This window comes from Schistocerca gregaria, chromosome 4 (genome assembly GCF_023897955.1).
Source record: "Schistocerca gregaria isolate iqSchGreg1 chromosome 4, iqSchGreg1.2, whole genome shotgun sequence".
Lineage (NCBI taxonomy): Eukaryota > Metazoa > Arthropoda > Insecta > Orthoptera > Acrididae > Schistocerca > Schistocerca gregaria.
In genome coordinates, this window is record NC_064923.1 from 431236678 (window position 1) to 431256748 (window position 20071).

A 20071-nucleotide genomic window follows, 5' to 3' on the forward strand; every position below is an offset into this window, starting at 1 on the left:
GCAACACTGAATATGTTTCTCTAGCGACTATTTTCCTTTCAAAAACATTCTAAGATTGTTACTTCACGTCGTTCTTTTCAGTCTGGGCATTTCGACTCATTACCTTTCGTAATTTGCGGTGCTTTGTATATAATTCTAGCATTCTAGTTCTGTGGGCCTTTGAAGAGTTTTGTAGTGCGGTCGTTCTTGGTGGAAACGATGGCAGTAGTATTGTGAACGACATCCTCATCGGTATGTGAGGCGTATACTGTGACAAAGCGTAGCTCGCGATGAGTAATGTGTACGCCCGTGCGGGCTCATTTGCTGCATAAAGTATTACCTTAGGATGGCACTGCAAGCGTTTGCATTATTCAGCTGCTTTCTTCCACGATGAAAATATTACATGGCCGTAAATTGAGCGTGCAGTACTTGGTAAACATTCTCTTTCAGGTATTGAGTGTGTCATAATGTCCGGGTAAACGCAATATAATGCTCTATATTTGTATAAATATTTGACAACTCTTCGGGAAATGAGTGTAGGCTCACATCTGGGCAATTATTATACGTAGACTTCCACTAGCACGTTTGGTGTTGCTTGCTGAACTTAACGACGAGACTTCTTCGTTAACTAGCCTTCGACTTAAAAATGCTCTTGGCGGTCGTTAATATTAGACTCTTCAAACAGACGCATTTTTCCGTATTTCACGTATGTACTCTAAATGCGTTTGTATAGTTTTGAAGGAAGTACTTCATACGAGATCTTTGTTAATAATATTTATTATGTCTGCGTTGTAGAGGTGTCTTTGAGACCTACCGCAATCTGTCGTTATTAAAAGTTGTCTCATTAGTTTTATACATAATGACAGCCTGGAAAAGAAAAGTCCACACAGGAAGGACCAAAACATATACTGATTAATGTAAATGACATACATTCCGAATGGAAAATATGAATGACTAAGGCAAACTGATATTGACTATAACAAATAATTGAGTGGAGTTTCCTTTGAGCCATATCTGGTAAGTTAGGGAATTGTTATAGTATAAGAGCGCCTGTCGGGCTCGTCTCCATTTCTCTGGTGAAGTGAGTTCTCAGTTTTGTTCGCACAATTGGGATATTCCCAGCGCAGCAGCTCGCCTTGTGACTGACCAGTTGTTTTGTTTTGGTTTTGCAGACATGCCGACTCAAGTGCCCCCCTTGACGCCGGGCACGAACAAGAAGATGACGGAGGCGCTCAAGGCGTCCTTCGCGTCCTGGGAGAAGGAGCAACTGCGCCTCAGCATCGTCAAAGGTAGGCTGCCCGCACAGCGCCTGAGCCAGCGAAGGAGGCAGTACGAGACGGGAGCAGCTATAACAGTTTGGTTGCCTCCTTGCAGCCTTTTTGTGGCCCCCGTTGTAAGGAACTACTTTGCCTTTTAATTTGATGGAATTAACCACAGTGTCCGCCAGTTATACATGAAGTGCTGTTCCACTTACAGCCACGTACGCACACAAACCAGCATGACAGTCTCTTATATAAGCGAGTAAACAAAGAGAGGCAATGAATTGCATGGGTGTTCAAAACGAGCATTTCTAGTCCTCCTTGTCTGGACATAATTTTGTCACATTGCCAGCAGTTCATATCAATTATTCATGTTGATTAATTTTTATTTATTGATTCTTGTAGAGAAATCTCTCACTGTTACGTCCCAACACTCGTTAGTTGCTGTATAGTTTTGAAGCTCTTACACGATTAATATTTCAATATTTACCTCCGAAATTGCGAATTACTGTGCACCTAATTTTGGAAAGACATGTCACAGTCACTTGTGCTAGAAAAGGTAGAATGGTGATTATATGTCTAGAGGGTGACAGTGGCTTATTGTGGTAAAGTGAATTTCAGGTAGTCATTAATGCTGAAAATTGTTGTATCTTGTTCTGTTGTTTAGCTTAAAACGTTAAACCCGTGGCCGCTGTTTATGATGTTACGCTAATATTCTCAGCTATTCGCATCTCAGAGTCTTCAGCATAAAAATATATATCTTTTTCAATCTGATAATCTTAAACTAGAAAGACACATGGTTCGTCGATATCAACTTTTCTGTTGAATTCAAGTGAACTATGTATCTCGGGGAGTCAGCAGTAAAGTGCCAGACTAAGAATTCAAAGACCAAACGAGGTGTCACGTCTGGGAGGACGGTGGTTCAAATTATCCACTGGTCAACCAGATTAAGGTTATCCGTGTTCTTCCTTAATTTCGTAAGGCAAAAGGACATAGCGGAGTTCCTTCCCCATCCTTTACATCGGAGCTTTTGATACGTTCTTAGTGACCTCGTCATCGACGCGACGTTAAATCCTAATATTCCTTCCTTCTTTCCTTCAACTGAAACTGTCAGAGGGTTCGATCCCTAGTCTGGACAAGAATCTGATATATCATGTACCCTGTCTTCCACCTCTAACAGTGATTTGTTATTGTGTAAAATACAAAGTTGGACCGTGATTCCGGGCCCATGTTAAAATATAGCTGCCGGCCGCTGTGGCCGAGCGGTTCTAAGCGCTTCAGTCTGGAAGGGCGCTACGGCCTCGGTCGCAGGTTCGAATCGTGCCTCGGGCATGGATGTATATGATGTCCTTAGGTTTGTTAGGTTTAAGCAGATCTAAGTTCTAGGTGACTGATGACTTCAGATGTTAAATCCCATAGTGCTCAGAGCCATTTGAACCATTTTAAAATATAGCTCCTACTATAACTCGCTGAGTCAGTCAATTCAAAAGCCAGAGGAAAGAAATACACTCTGATGAGAAGTATGCGGTCATTAGTTGACATTAGTATGGGGTGTGTCCACCCTTCGCTTTTAGGATGGGTTAAACTCTGCTGAGGAAACTTTGGGTGAGGTGTCTGGAATCCTGTGGAAGAATGGTAGCTGAGTGCGCAGTGGCGTCACTCTTTCCACCGCTTCAAGCGTCGCTTAGCTTGAGGAGCTGCTCGACCATTGCCCCCCACGCGCAGTCATTGTGCTAGCTAGACTGCTCGTACCAGTTTGCATCTCACTAGTCATCCTTCCGCTAGTTTCATGCGATATTTTACAACCACCCTCCGCAACCTTCGACGGTCCCTGTCCGTCAGTACCGGAAATCTCCCTGATCTTTGCTGAGCTGTCACCAACAGTCGACTTCGGCAGCTTTAGAAGGTTTGAAATGTCCGATACGGTTTTTTACTCAGGTGATATTCAACGGCTAGTCCACGTTCAAATTCACCGAGCACTCCTGACATCGATTTTTCTGTTGCTGCTTCTCTACAGGCAAGACAATATTCCCCCCTCCCCTCTTTTTATACTGGCTGGTCCACTTCTCGTGACATCTGGTTGTCAGTTTCTCATTACGTAGAGATGTCTTCATACTTTTGATCATATAGTGTATCTGCCTTACTTTACCCCGTCATCCACTTGCAAAGTAGTCGCTAACACAGAATTTAATTTTTTAAAAGTTTTCGTTGATGTATTTTCGAAAATCTGATAACAAATGTGCGATATTCATGTAAATATCACACTCTTTGTCGAAGAAAGTGCGAAGACTTAATTGGAATCCACATTACCTTGATAATTGAGGAGAAATACTGTTGTCATCCGTGTGCCCAACTCATAAACGCACGTCATTAATTTCGAACTGTGCACCGTTTCGCGTAGCTCTCTCTGTGCTACTTCCCTTCATACACTGACTATAGTTTAAGTTGTACACTAGTTTAGTTACTCGTCGGTAAACTGCCCTTGACAAGAATTGTGGTCCTACAAAAAGCCCACTTTGTTTACGCTCCGATGTAGATTCCTCCCAGTGGTGGCCTCTCGCAGCTCGGCAGTGTTTCAGGGAAACAGGTGCATAAAGTGGCGGCAGGCGAACGTGCCCTCCTTGCGGCCAGAGCTCGCGTGCGGCAGGCGCCGTGCGCCGGGCCCGTCGCTCAGTCATTGTTGACAGGACAATACACGGCTCCCCGGCCTCCGGCGAACACAATTACAGGAAGTGCCGCGAGTCAAAGCTGATCCCACTAGACCAGAAACACATCTCGCTGGCGCCACACTTTGCAGCTCCGAGCGGCGGATCCGCTCCGCCAGAGCTCTCTGCCGGGCCAGACGTGTGGATGTTCAGTGGGTCCACACTGGATCAGCCCTGGCGCTTTCGGGTAGAGCTTGCGGTATTCGCTGACCGAGCTGGCAACTAGGGTGTACATGGCGAGGGCATGGCGGGCAGCTGTTTCCCCCTCCCCTTCTTTCTAACCCTATGCTTCTAACAGAAAGAAAAGTAATCTTCACAAAGCGAACTCATGTCCTGCTACAACGCACAGGCAAAAGTCTCATTTCAGTATCATTCCATTCAATTTACCCTCGATGTTGAAAAGCACGGATGCCTTCCGTTCTTGGATGTACTGGTTCCTTACAAGAAAGACGGCACCTTGAGAGATAGGGTCTTCCGCAAACCAGTAGATACGGATCTCTATCGGTGAGCGGACAGCTGTCATCATACAGCACAGTCCATTGGTGTCCTCAGTACACTTGTACTCAGAACACGTATGATTACTGACAAGAACCGTCTACAGGAAGAACTCTAACATCTCAAGAAAGTTTTTGATAATAATAGTTGTCTACATTGAACAACCCGGAGGGCTTTGTAGTTCAAACCAAAGATTAGTGTTATACCTCAGGAAGCTGAAAGGGAAAGATTAAAGTCTATGGCATTCGTACCATTCCTAAAACCACATGAGCATTTACAGATTTATCTTCGTCATACGACACGGTCTCGAAAAAGTGGATGATGTGCAAACTATAACAAGCAATTCCATGTGAAAAGATGACCAGATTAACCCAGAATATGCTTGGTGAAAGAATAATTACAGTGCATGTTAATGAAAGATCCAGTTCTAAGCGTTCTCTCAAAAATGGGCTACCCAAGGGGTCAGTCCTGGCACCAGTTCTTTTTAATATATAAGCAGGAAGGATCACCTAGAACAAAAACGAAATTTACCTGTGCTGATGATATGGCACTGAAAACCCAATATCAAAATTGGAGGAAGGAAGTGACGAGCTATCGGAAGACCTAGAAATAATGCACAAATAGTACATGAAATTCTGACTCGAACCTAATCCCCAAAAATCGGAAGTGCTTTCCATCTTAGTTGGCTCACAAAAGACTTTGTTTACTTTGGTGGAGAAAGAGTACGGCGCAACACCTGCCTCACGTACGTAGAAGTCACTCTGGACAGATCATTGACGTATAAGCAACATCTGACAAAAAGTGCTCTTCAGATGGTTGAAATTGCTCTGAGCACTATGGGAATCAACATCTGAGGTCGTCAGTCCCCTAGACTTAGAACTGCTTAAACCTAACTAACCTAAGGACATCATACACATCCATGCCCTAGGCAGGATTCGAACATGCGCCCGAAGCAGTTGCGCGGTTCCAGACTGAAGCGCCTATAACCGCTCGGCCACAACGGCCGCCGACAAAAAGTTACAATGTATTTTAATTTGGGTGGTCAACCGACAGCAATATCTATTACCCTTCTGAGGTAACCAACGATTCGTCACCAGGTGGAGTACACTCTGAAAGGAGTGACTATTACTCTCATATGACACACAACTAGTGTCGTATCGCTTCTATCAGACGCCACAGTAACAAGAAACGTGAAAGTGGCTGCGAAATTAGGACGAGGAGCTATGACGCACTCAAGGTATCTAGTGCAGAATATAAGTCTAGGAATAAAATTCTCAACAAACTAGCTGGAACCTCATGGGGAACAAAGCGTTGGCCTTAACCTACTCTGCCGAAGAATACTGCGCTCCGTTGTGGTATAGGAGCCGTCATGCTAACAAAGTCCACGTCCAACTAAACGAAACAATGAGGATAGTAACAGGCACATTGAAATCCATTCCTATTGCGTCGCTTCCATATCGCTCCACCTCAACTCTGCAGACTTGCCACGGCTCAAAAGGAGTGGTTAAATGTAACCAGCCAGGAGATGTACTTTTATCTTTGCTCTTTTACTGCACTTGTTCAGACTAGGTTAATTTCATTCCCAAATGTGTACATTTTGTCTTAAAATATGACAATTAAAATGAACAGATTCTGTTATGTAACATCTATGTACTTTACGTGCACCTGCTTGGTGCTAGTCATTCTTGTTATGTAATGTTTTGTGTATTGTAATTTATTTGTGCTTCTCACAATAAGTATAAAGTTAAGGTCATTTTTCTGCTCGTTAGTTCTGTGAAGTCAGGAGTGTATAAGAGTCCCTGTCGGTACTTCACATACAGCTGAAGTTTGCACGTAACATAGACCTTACATCCTGATAACTCTGCCGTGGCTGAGCGCTGTATACTGTATACAGGCAGGTTGCACAATATTGACAACGCGAACGTCCGGATTTTAACATCTGTTCCATCCTACTAGGAGTACGTTTTCAAGTCAGGTATTGAAATAAGTTTACGAATGATTAATTAATCTTGATCGTGGTTTTAAGCTCGACAAAATTTGGAATCTGACATTGGCAGTAGTTAATTCTCATAGACTACGGACCTGTCTGCCAGAATATGTGAAAGAAGAGCTGTCACAGAGGGGTCACGGTAGCGTATATCTCTGCCGTCTCTGTTTTATTTTTCCCACTGTGACTTGCCCTGTCCCCAAATGCAGTTGGCTCGCTCTACTGTTGTATCAGGTGAATGGCAGCGCTTTACCGTCGGTCTGTTCAGACTCGCTCCGAAAATGACTATTGGCTTGCAGCCGAAATGTTAGCAGCAAGCAAAGTTTGGTTTCGGCTGAACTACATACAATTGTATGAATCGATACAGTATCAGTTTGAAGAAAGCCTGACTAGAAGCAAGTGTAATTAGAAGCATTTGTCTTGTAATCCCAAAACTATTTTGCTATCCAACGCGAAACTGGGATGGGTGTGTAGCGTACAGGCAGGATCTTGGGGTCCGGCTACGCTCTTCAACCAGTTCCTTAAACTGGACGGCGAATGCAGAACAAGAGTGGAAGTAACATCGTGTGCCGACCAAAAAAGTATAATAGGATCTCTTATAGTCTCGCTGTACATAACCTATTCATCAGACAGAGTCAGTAGCATCATGAGATCGTTCGCCTACCATGCCATTGTCTACGGGGAAGTACCATGCTCGCAATTATACGATCGTAAGGAAATGCAGACATCGGGAAAACTTGACATCTTTTAAATATTTTTGAGTAGCATTAAGAAGTGGGAACGCGAATGGAAGACTTAAGACGTGTTGCAGGTTTTCTGGGAAAGTAAAGTGAATCTGTTAAGGCAATACGCCTAGAAGTCGCTTTTTGGTTCAAATGGCTCTGACCACTATGGAACTTAACATCAGAGGTCATCAGACCCCTAGAACTTAGAACTACTTAAACCCAAAAATCACCTAAGGAAATCATACACATCCATGCCCAAGGCAGCATTCGAACCTGTGACCTTAAAGTCGCGCGTTTCCAGACTGGAGCGCCCAGAACCGCTCGGCCGCGCCGGCCGGCAAAGACGCTCGTACGACCAATTCAAGAGAACTGTACTAGCGTTTGGAGTCTTCTTCAAGTAGGAATGGCAAGCAGACACTGAACGAATTCAGAGCTGCAAACCAGTGTAGCCCAAAACAATGTGTAATAAAAATGTCCGGAGAAGTTAAATGGGGAATATTAAGAAGAATTCAGAACTGTTAGTCAAATTTAGAGAAGCGGTAGTCAAAGAAAATTGTACAACTGTTAATCTGCAACCTTCGCATATCCTGTGTAGGGATAATTATGTCAAAAGAGAGAGAAACCAGGCTGCGAGGGAATGGAGTTAAAGTGCTTACAGAGGCAGATAGGCAGGTATTTTTTCCTCGGTCAAAACCGAACTGGTTAGGACAGAAAATCGCTAATACTGGTACAAAGTGTCCTTGGCCATACACTAGGCAGTGGCGTAAGGAGTATTTATCTACATCTCAACCAAGCAATGCGTAAAAGCGCTTACCGATGAACTGTAAATCCGTTTCTGCATATTCCAGTATGCAGAACCCATAAATATCGTTTGACAGTGACTGTGTTAAAGAGTTTCGGTGACAAATAAAAAGCTGCTCCAATCACGGAATATATATTTTCCCTGTACGCGTTCCATTTCCTACTCAATACTGCATGTTTTTCTTAAAATGAACCCGTTTCTGTTGAAAAAATTTGTGTAATTGATCCGTTCGCTTTTCTGTTATATCTTTTCCAGAAATGTTTAGTTGTTGTGGAGATGAGTCTTGTTATACAGCATATATTTTAATGAACTTTGAGTCCTGGGCGACCACGTTTTGAACAGGTCGAAATTAAACTTCTATAATTGAGAGATCATACAGCCTTTTAGAGCAGGGTATTTTTAAAAAAATAAAAAGATACTTGCAGAGCGGTATTGTAACAGTTCGTATTTTATTTTGGACTGTCACTTACCTTCAGCTCTTGCAGCAAGAGGATGACTCCGTAACTTGTACTTTCCCTTCATTTTGTGTGTGTATAATTGACGATAGTTTCCTTATTGAAAATGGCAGTCTTAAATATTTATTTTCTGAAGTAAAGAAAGCGAAAGACATTTGCGAACCATTTCACCTGAAGGGTTCTGTAAGACTCGAGTTGCAATTATTACTGCCAAGCACGTAGTTACAACCTTTGTTGCAGTTCTTGAAGTCCCGACGTAGCATAACACGCCATACAGTTGCGAGTAATGCATCGTTTCCGGCAGTTGGGGGCAGTGCCAAGTGGAATTCCACGCGCTGTCGGGAAAGCTGTCCGACGCCGGACACGGCAGGGTCGGCGTTGATGCGTAGCGCTGCTTTACGGCCCGGCAATGCGGCCCAAAGTAAACTGTGCGTAATCTGCGTTTTACGACCGTTTGTGCATTGAGTAGCTCGTAGCCGCCGTGACTCAGATCAAGTGGCAGGAAGCAGCAGGTCGTTGACCCGGCATCCGAGCAGGTAGCCTACAACATTTAGAGCGCAGTACCTGTCTCCTAGAACCGAACGAGCCCCCACTGGACACGGGTAGTGTACGCTGTGACATCAGCTGCAGACTTCCGTGTGACATCTCATAGAAAATTCCAGGTGTTAGACTCGGTTTAGTATTTAATGACAAATACGTTCAGGCTGCCAACGAAAGCCAATGAAGTTTGGCCGTGGCTCTGGGTGACATTCGACACCTGTAACGAACGCTGATGCAATGGTCTGAACCCAACATTCTATGCTCAAGATGCCACCATTCATACCGCTGCCTTTAGTTTGATTTAAATTGGTTGCATCTGATTTTTAGGTCCAACGTTGTCAAGACCGCTTCATAGACTGTATCTCGTGCAAAGATCATGTGAAAGAGCTGAAATTCATACACAGAATTTATCTGTAAAGTGCCTCTTAGAATGTAGAAAGAAACTCTTCTTGATTTTAATTAGGACCACAGTTGTGTTAATTATTTTTAAACACGTGAAATTTTTCCATCCAAGAAAGAACGTCAAATTATCACGTGACGTCTTTGAAACTATTGAACTCGCTGAAATAAAAAGGGATGGAAACGCCACAATCGGATCACACGATAATCTACCGATCACCATGAGCTTCTCACTCAACCATCATCAGATGCTGTATGGAAGGGCACGCAGTCAGCACACCGCACTTCCTGCCGTTGTCGACGTTTCGACCTTCGAGCCACTATCTCTCAATTAGCTCAGTTGGCATCCCGTGGCTGAGCGCACCCCGGTCCTGTCCTCCTACCAAGGAAATATCCCTGGTTAGCAGTACCGGGAACCAAACCCGTATCCCCCTACTGGAGGTTTGTCGCCTCGACCACTCGGCTATCGAGGCGGACACTGAATTCATTGAAATACTGTATTTCCGTTGGTCACCAATATATCTTGCTCTTTACTTGATATCTCGAATGTTGCCTACCACATTGTGTTTGCAATGTACGACAATAAGCTTCGTAAGTTTGTCACCGTTTAATTCTTAACAATTATGAAGATCAACGTCTTTGTTTCCTACAAACAGTGACGTAATTTTTCCGGAGTTTACACATGTTAGCCGGCCGGCGTGGCCGAGCGGTTATAGGCGCTTCAGTCTGGAATCGCGCAACCACTACGGTCGCAGGTTCGCATCCTGCCTCGGGCAAGGATGTGTGTCATGTCCCTAGGTTGGTTAGGTTTAAGTTAGGTCTAAGTTCTAGGGGACTGATGACCTCACATGTTATGTACAGTGTCTCTACACCCACCAAAATTTTGTTCTTAATTTTAATTAACTCTCGAATTAGGTTTCTTTCTTGAAATAGGCTAGAATTTACTATTTTAGACGTGACAGGCTCCCATTGGTGTATCTCTGACGGAAGCAGAGCTATCAAAACTTAAATATAATGGACAGTCAAATGAAAACGAGACAGATGAGGAAAATAGTGAGTAAACTGTTAAATATTTCAAAAGTAATCGCTATAACTGTTCATACATCTGTCCTACTGTGAGAAAAAGACTGTCGCTTCCTGCATGGGAAAATGTTCATTGTTGTCTACGAAACCATCATTGCATCTAGGTGTACACCTCTTCGGTCGGAGCAAATCGACGACCACGAATTTCTTTCTTCAGGGCTCCAAAAATATGGAAATCGCATAGGGACAGAGAGGGACTAGATGGGTACACCAACATGTTGCCAAGCTTGTTTAGACAACGCTGCAAGAGTTTCACCGGAAAGCTCTTGCGCATGCTGACTGCTAAGTATCTTTCTAAGTAATAGTGTCTTCTATTAATTGTTCTATTTGTATTAATATACCGTGCATACATTGTCAGTTCTCCAACAAGTTGTGATTGTAGTGGGTAGCGGAAATCACTTATCTTTTTTAAGTACATTGATTTATGCGCCTGCGTGTCGAAATGCACAATGTAGGCATCTTGGCATTGAAATACAGTACACTAAGAATTAATTATTGTATATGATTTTTATCTTTCTGTTCGTTCATGAGTGGAATATTTCGTAATTCATGTGCTTCTTTCTTTCATTAGAAAATAAGTAAACGCACTAGTCAATTACTATTATACTGTCAAAATTAAACAAATCAGTGACAGAAAAGGGATGATTAATACAAGTTTGAGATTCTGGAACTACCTCGACAGCTATTTTCAGACCGTTTTTATTTAACAAAAAAAAAAGCCATAAGACAGTTCCTAATGTCTAATCGTTCCTTCGATGACTTTGTGGCAAGTCTACCTCCTTCAACAGTTCATGTTATCTTCCACCCAAAACTGTTATGAAAGGAGAAACTCTTCTTTACACTTTATTCGGACACTTCAGATTAGTTGACTAAGGAAAATATAAATTCTGTATTTCGATTTCTTAACGTTACTATTTTAGTTGAAAAGAAACACTAGCAGTAGTAAAATACGGCAGATAGGCTCCGAAATAAAGCCTGTCGATCACTGTTCTGTTCCAGCAGATGAATTGTATTGGTATAGTTTATTTTCGTAGCAGATATAAACATAACCCATTAATACCTTGTCATTGCGTGACGTAAGGTAGTAGGTACATTGCCTCACCGACTTTTGCGGATGGTAAAAAGCTGTGTGCCGTTGCAGACAGACACCTTTAGTTTTCTTCAGAAGCTGAAGAATCTGTAATCAGATACCTGTAAATTTCGTAACGCGATATTCTTTGAAACTGCGTATGTTCTTGTATGTTTTTAATGTCCTCTTCAGATCTCAGTTGTGCTGTTACAAATAATACGGAATGTGTTCGCCTGGTAGCCGCTAGCGTAGGGGCGCTGCGACGAGGTTCGGTCTCTGGCGTGCGCCACGACTCTGGTCTGTTCTGCAGACAACCTATACGTTATTGGCCAAATTCAGTACGACTTTGCTGTTAGCAGTGGATGCAAGATTATATCGGCACGTACGTGTGATGCGACTCAGAGTTCTCTCTGACAAGGCTTTAACTGAGATCTTCATATTTGTTCATAGTTACCGGACTCTGAATATGGTAGCCATCTTAATGCTAGATTGTCGTTCGTTATTTGGCGCTGGCGACTTTCTGCTTCACGGAACTGTAGCAAATCCTATCAGGAGTAAATGTAACTGCGTTTTCCCTCGCCCCCTCCCCCCCTCCCCCCTCCCTCCCCCCCCCCTCTCTCTCTCTCTCTCTCTCTCTCTCTCTCTCTCTCTCTCTCTCTCTCTCTCTGTTTGTCTGTGTGTGGGAGAGAGAGAGAGAGAGAGAGAGAGAGAGAGAGATGGCTGGGCTAGAGGACGGCCACGGCCACGTTTCGTGCGGCGACCGTTATGTTAGCAGCTCTAGGAGTCTGCTTCCGGTCCACTTCCTCGCGGCGGAGCACCCGCCCTCGGACACGGAATCAGCGGACGCCGCCAGCGCATTCGCCACACGAGCACTATACTGACGGGAACGTATCGTAAACTAAGCAATCCCAACATTTGCGTCGAAAAATCCACCCGTCCCAGTGCTTGTATTTTGCCACCTTATCTCGCAATAAGTGACTTATTGCTTCTCACCTTCATGCTTTATTCCTTTCGTTGATCTATCCCAGAACTTTGCATCAAGCCTCTGTTACAAGCTTGCCCCTACTGTACTAGATTCCCGGTTAGCGTCTTAATTTTCAGTTAATTTATTTCTCTTTGTAACATGTCCTTTTCATTTTGTGGCTTTCTGTATAATGGTTTTTCCTACAAAGATGAAAAAGTTGATAGGCTCAGTCGACAATAGAGTTCATTCATAACGAAGTCGAACATGACTATAGTGAAAAATATGACCTAATTTTTAAGAAATATTGCACTGCAGTACAGTCTTGAACTCAGTTTTTTTCCCTTTATTTTATGGCCCATTTCAATCTGTGAGCTTATCATCAGATGCGTCGGTTTTCCCAAACTAGTATTCAGAACACAGAACACTAATAACCAGAATGGACATCAACAAAAGATGTAAAAACATAACTATACTTTGATAAACACAAATGACTCATAGTGAAGGGTCTCCGTCAGCGTACTGTCTGTATCACAGTATTATAATGTTCTTATATTTTATGACGACGCCCATCTTGGCTTCAAGCCTTTTCGTTTTGTTTGCTGGTTTAAGAAGAAAGGCGCATCTGATGATGATCTTACTGATCGAAACCGGTCGTAAAATAAAATAAAAAAATTACGGTCAAAGATTGTTTTGAATTCCAGGAGAATTTATTCAAATAAAACTTATCTTTTTCCATTTAAGTCTTCAATTCAACGGCGGAGAAGTCTTCCTTTAAGCATCAGTTCTGCATTTTTATGTGTAAAGGTTTTTCCGCTTGTATATTTTCTGGTCTGCGCAAAACGCCTAGATTATCCTGTGGGATTTTTGGTGGTAGCTTCCCGTTGTCCGTTCAGAAAGATTATAAAACTCTCAGATTATTAGTATATTTGGCTGAGTTATAGGAAATTTTTAAATTGTAATCTGTTGTGTTTGAACTGAGGCCGGATGACACACACTTTTTTTTTTTTTAATCATGTGGCGATATGATTTACATTCCTTTGAATATACTGTTCAGCCAAAACATTACGATCATTGTTTGCCGCCACGCTGCTTATATGTAAGCGGAGCAGACACGGACGGGGGCCTACACTACCGAAGATATGGGCGACATATGGGGAAATCCATTGAGATAAGCTACTTTCACAATGGGCAGATTATTATTACGCAGGGCCTGTGAACTAGTGTCTCGAAAACGGCGAAGCTGGTCGAATGTTCACGTGCTACAGTCGTGAGCATCTACGGAAAGAGGTAGAGCGACAGTGAAACCACCACTAGGCGCTAAATGGTTGAACGTCCACGGAACGTGCGGTCCATAGGCTTGTCTGCTCTGTAAAGCAAGATGGTTGGTGAGTCGTGGCATCTCGCCCAAAGAGAGACGAAAAGTGTTTCGGAGCACATCGTACATTTGAACATGGAGCTCCGCGGAAGACCCACCCCTACGTGTTCGATCGTCAATTACGATTGAGTGGGCGCGAGACCATCGGGGTTCGACCACCGATCAGTGAAAACGCATCGGCTCTTCGAGTTAATCATATTTTTGCTACACTCTACAAACGCTGTCATCGAGATGAACGGCGCCTCGAAACGTGCAGCGCACCGTGGACGCAGGCTGCTGGGTGCACTATTGTACTATGGAGACATTCTTCTGCGCTTGCATGGGACTTGTGGTAGTGATCGAAGACACGCTGACAGCTGCGAACCGCCTGCATCCCTTCATGTTGATGTCTTCCCCGAAGACGATGTCAAATTTCAGCAGTATAATTGCCCTTGTTTCGGAGCCAGAGCCGAGCTACATTGGTGTGACGAGAATTAAAATGAACTCATGTTGATGTCTCAGCGACCGAATTCGACTCATGTAAATCCTATGGATCCCATCTGGGTTGCTATTGGGCTCTATCACCGCGTACGCAAATCAGCGTCCCGTTATTCACGCGAATTACATTTACATGGCATGTTCGTAGACATCTAAGGCCACATACTTCCACAAAGCTACGGACAATCTATCGGATCCCCGATACTCAGAATCAATTATTTATTTCGTTCCAAAGACGGACAGACAAGCTATTAAGCAAGTGGTCGTAATGTTTTGGCTCTAAGCACTATGGGACTTAACGTCTGAGGTCATCAGTCCCCTAGACTTAGAACTTCTTAAACCTAAGTAACGTAAGGACATCACACACATCGACGCGCGAGGCAGGATTCGAACCTGCGACCGTAGCAGCAGCGCGGTTCCGGACTGAAGTGCCTAGAACTGCTCGTCCACAGCGGCCGGCTCATAATGTTTTGATTCATCAGTGTTATATATAAGCGATCATGACGTAATAAATTATAGTAAAAACATTTACGAAGGATGCTATCTTCCTGTTGACAAAAAGTCAATTTAAAAAAAAATTAGCATCAACGTGCTGATTTTTTCGACCCAGCAAAACGAGCAATTAATGCATCATTGGGACACGCGTTTTTAAACTGGTGAATCCATACAAAATTTGTGTGATTATTTGCGCTACATCGTATTTGAGTGCCTTAAGAATCAAAGTTGTTTGTCGTGAAATAGTGAGGTGACCTGGTTTTAGCCCCGCACGCCGAGAGCAGACGAGAACGCGGGCGCGCCTACCTGGTCCTCGTCGCATGTGGCGCTCTTGCGTCACGCGGCGTCTTCCCAGCATTCCCCGTCCAGGAGTTGAACAAAGGGCACGTGTCGGGGCACCGTAAGTGTGGCCGTATGTGACGCAATGCCCCGAAGCTGTGTTCGCAGCGTCACGGAGCGCGGTCGCTTCTGTCTCACAATCGGTGCTAACGTTTCCCACCTTAGCTTCGGCGCACGTACCGAACTCCATAACGCCTCCAGATTTCTGATCTACATCATTGCATTTGTGTTCTGTTCGTGTCCTGTACACGTGAGCGAGAAATACATTTCATTGCACACCAGGCTATATGAGTTTGTGATTGAACTTCAAATTCTTTAAGTATCCTCTGCTGTGCCAGTTTTACTATGAGACTGCATAGTTCTGAACTGCGGTAAAATGTGTGTTATCCATAAATATCAGATTTTGTGCTGTATTAGTAAATCGCATGACACACTTATATCGCATGACACACTTATATCGCATGACACACTTATATCGCATGACACACTTATATCGAATGACACACTTATATCGAATGACACACTTATATCGCATGACACACTTATATCGCATGACACACTTATATCGCCAATTGTACAATTATCTGAAATTCTGTCGCCATAGGCCAGGTGCTAAGCTCGTGAATAGATACTCGCAAGTGGGAAACTGAAGCACTGCACGGTCTTTAGCCGCAGTAGCAATCTAGTTAATCATCGTGAACATCGGCACTAAAATCAGTTTCGTTTTTCACTGCGAAGGAAGTATCGTAACGTTTGAACTACCACCGCGAAATAACCAGTCTGCGATCAAGGAAGCTGGTGATAGTTTTATTCCTTCTCTACGTAATCACCCTTCAGTGCGACAAATTTTTCCTGATAATGGATGGCTTGGCGTAGAGCTAGGTTACAGAAGCTTACATTTTGACTGTACAGGAAACGTAGCAGTTAGAAAATGTTATTCTGCAACGCCTGCCAAGCAACAGTTTCTTCATCTGAGGAAAGAATAAGAAGTTACCGGGTCCCATGTCTAGAGAAAATGGAACGGAGAATGCAGTCGTGCAAACTGATTAATAAGTGATTCAGTTTTTCCGCTCTCGCCTCTAATGTGTCACGTCGGTATCGTATACCGGTGCCCCCCCCCCCCCCCCCCCCCCTCCTCCTCTTGCTGTCCCCAATTCTTCGAAGAGAGACGCTCTGTCGCTTCGTTCTCTGCCATTTAGATTATTTTGATGGCAATAGAAGCGTCTGCGTCGCCTAACCATAGCGCCAAATGTTGGTGCATTGATTCTGTACATTTCACCAATTCGTGTGGGTTGTTACAGTGTTGTTTTCCTTCAGATTGTGAAAGCGGATTATCAGACGATACTTGACTTTTATCAGCGTGCCACACCAATTTGGGTTTGGGTCCTCTAGCGGCGTGTTGCGGTACTGTGTCGCAGGGATTTCAGTGTGCTTCAGGACTGCAGTTACATACTTTAAAACAAACAAAAATAATAACGCAACTTTATTTTTTCGAGGTGATAATTAGAACCCTCTTGTGTGATTAACAATGTGTTGCTTTCAGGCTAACGTGATTTGGTTTGTCATAGATTTCATGTATGCGTGGTTCTTTAAAGAAAGCCAGAACGGCTGAACACCTCATTCATTCGGGATCAAGCACTGTCATCAGTGACAGTGTGTTAAACATCACTCTTCTCTCGCTCAGTTACCACAACTTAGCTTTTTTAGGGCTCCTAAATCAGTATATGCGAATGATCGCTGCTGATTCTCCGCCAGTTGTTTCCATGTGTTAGCTTTCCCTATAATAGAGGAGTTAATGGTGTTGATGTTTCTTGTGGGCTTTATACAACGTAACCAGTTTGGCGAAAATGCTAAGCAGACGCAGGAAAAACAATTGAGACACAAATGAATCCAACTTTTGGAAGAATTAGAAAGTAATTATAGCGAAACTCTATCCAGTTAATTTAAAGAACCCACGTTCGAAAAAGACTATGCGACCATTCGCTCGCAACCATCGTGTATCTCGCGCAGTGGCCAGGAGAATAACACAAGAGAGAACTCAGCATGTACACACGCATTTTCTCCTCACTCGGTATGCGAATGGAACAGGACAAGTGCTCACTTATATAGGTACGAGCTAACCTCCGACTAAGCAGTGGCTTTCGGAGGATATATGCAGCTGCATAGCCACTCTTTTCGATCACCGGGGACAACTGGTGCAGAAATCTCAAACAAATACTAGGTATCATGTACAGACACGATAAAAGAAGTTTGTGCCTCAAAAAAAAAAAGGGGGGGGGGGACAGGCAACATACTGGGCATTGATCCGTCAGTATGAAGAAATTGTTCGTAAACTGTGGTGTTATACGGACTACTGTTCCACTTTTTACGTAAAAAGCGAGCGCGCGCGCCCGCTGAGTTACAGTGTGTGTGCGTGTGTGTGTGTTTAGAAGCTGTGACGTCACGGGAGAGGCACAGGCGCAGTCCCGAAAGCGAGCGCATGCAGCTTGACGCTCTCGCAATTACGCCACTTTCGCCTAATTAAGAAGGTGCGTTGCGAAACTCGCGAGCTCTGTATTGTTTGGCGCCTCAACTGGGCTACCGGAGCATCCTCGTCGCGGCTCCTCTCTGCAAACGAACGTCGCGAGTTCCACACCTCTCTATCTCTCCCGGACTAGTCTATACGAATGACGCCCACTGTGGGAACAGCAGTCCTTTCTGGGTGCAATATGACACATTTATCAATTCGCTGCTTCTGTTTGCTAAAATAATAGCAGCGTATCATTTTATTGCAAGGCTATGCTGCTCAGTGGATGGCCAGGAAATGGAAGTGCATAGCATCGACCTTAAGCAATTCCTGTATGTAATAGGTTTTGGTGCAAGTGAGAAGTGAGGTGTAGGTTATGTTCGGGGAGGACGGCAATAATCATAGTGTTGAACGTGAAAGTAATAAAATACAAACTTCCGCAGCGGGAAAAGTCTCACTTATTAAAATATTGTGGGATATTATGCCGTACTTGTGTGGCCTCCTTGGAGCAGCCTGACGTTCTGTCCTTAGTTGCGGAGAATATCTTAAAGAGGGAGGGGGCTGCTGGTACAGGGGTCGCAGCTACTATGAAAGTCTGATGCTACTGCGGGCCAGGGTGTGCATCGGGTCTTCAGAGAAACAACACCCACTCCCACCTGACCCCTTCCTCCGCAGAGAAATGTTGTATTTCTTCAAGAAATTCATTCGATCACGAAATAGTATCCCGTATTTATTTTAATTTTTATGTTCTATTCAGATAAGATACTGCGTAAAGAGTTTGACCGGGCACTGAAAGACCTGAGTCGAAACAAGGCCCCGGGAGTAGACAGCATTCCATTAGAACTACTTACGGCCTTGAGAGAGCCAGTCATGACAAAACTCTACCATCTGGTGAGTAAGATGTATGAGACAGGCGAAATACCCTCAGACTTCAAGAAGAATATAATAATCCCAATCCCAAATAAAGCAGACGTTGACAGATGTGAAAATTACCGAACTAACAGTTTAATAAGTCACGGCTGCAAAATGCTAACGCTAATTCTTTAGACGAATGGAAAAACTGGTAGAAGCGGACCTCGGGGAAGATCAGTTTGGATTCCGTAGAAATGTTGGAACACGTGAGGCAATACTAACCTTACGACGTATCTTAGAAGAAAGGCAAACCTACGTTTCTAGCATTTGTAGACTTAGAGAAAGCTTTTGAAAATTTTGACTGGAATACTCTCTTTCAAATTCTGAAGGTGGCAGGGGTAAAATACAGGGAGCGTAAGGCTATTTACAATTTGTACAGAAACCAGATGGCAGTTATATGAGTCGAGGGGCATAAAAGGGAAACAGTGGTTGGGAAGGGAGTGAGACAGGGTTGTAGCCTCTCACCGATGTTATTCAATCTGTATGTTGAACAAGCAGTAATGGAAACAAAAGAAAAATTCGGAGTAGGTATTAAATTCCATGGAGAAGAAATAAAAACTTTGTGGTTCGCCGATGACATTGTAATTGTCAGAGACAGCAAAGGACTTGGAAGAGCAGTTGAACGGAATGGACAGTGTCTTGAAAGGAGGATATAAGATGACCATCAACAAAAGCAAGACGAGGATAATGGAATGCAGTCAAATTAAATCGGGTGATGCTGAGGGAATTAGATTAGGAAATGAGACACTTAAAGTAGTAAAGGAGTTTTGCTATTTAGGGAGTAAAATAACTGATGATGGTCGAAGTAGAGAGGATAAAAAAGTAGACTGGCAATGGCAAGGAAATCGTTTCTGAAGAAGAGAAACTTGTTAACATCGAGTATAGATTTAAGTGTCAGGAAGTCATTTCTGAAAGTATTTGAATGGAGTGTAGCTATGTATGGAAGTGACGACAACTAGTTTGGACAAGAAGAGAATAGAAGCTTTCGAAATGTGGTGCTACAGAAGAATGCTGAAGATTAGATGGGTAGATCACATAACTAAGAAGAGGTATTGTATAGAATTGGAGAGAAGAGGAGCTTGTGGCACAACTTGACTAGAAGAAGGGATCGGTTGGTAGGACATGTTTTGAGGCATCAAGGGATCACAAATTTAGCATTGGAGGGCAGCGTGGAGGGTAAAAATCGTAGAGGGAGACCAAGAGATGAATACACTTAACAGATTCAGAAGAATGTAGGTTGCAGTAAGTACTGGGAGATGAAGAAGCTTGCACAGGATAGAGTAGCATGGAGAGCTTCATCAAACCAGTCTCAAGACTGAAGACCACAACAACAACAACAACAACAACAACAACATTTCTATTAACAGACGACGATTTTATGATTTGCACGCTTAACACTATAATAATTGCTGCTTTTTCCATAACATAATCTACGCTTCAAGGTCCCACTTGTATCAGGAGCGGTTACTTACAGTGCTCATTTAACGTCCATGATGATGTCCTCT

The 20071-nt window shown here is 43.5% G+C and overlaps 1 protein-coding gene across 5 annotated transcripts in view; it reads left to right on the forward strand.

Moving 5' to 3' along the window:
- The window catches only part of LOC126268147 (ETS-like protein pointed), a 739728-nt gene that overhangs the window by 586218 nt on the left and 133439 nt on the right, over positions 1-20071 (forward strand). For all 5 annotated transcript variants that reach the window (XM_049973680.1, XM_049973679.1, XM_049973681.1 and 2 more), the window contains one exon: positions 1152-1268. In XM_049973680.1, the coding sequence (XP_049829637.1) occupies positions 1152-1268 (117 nt within the window). The remainder of the gene's footprint in view (positions 1-1151; positions 1269-20071) is intronic.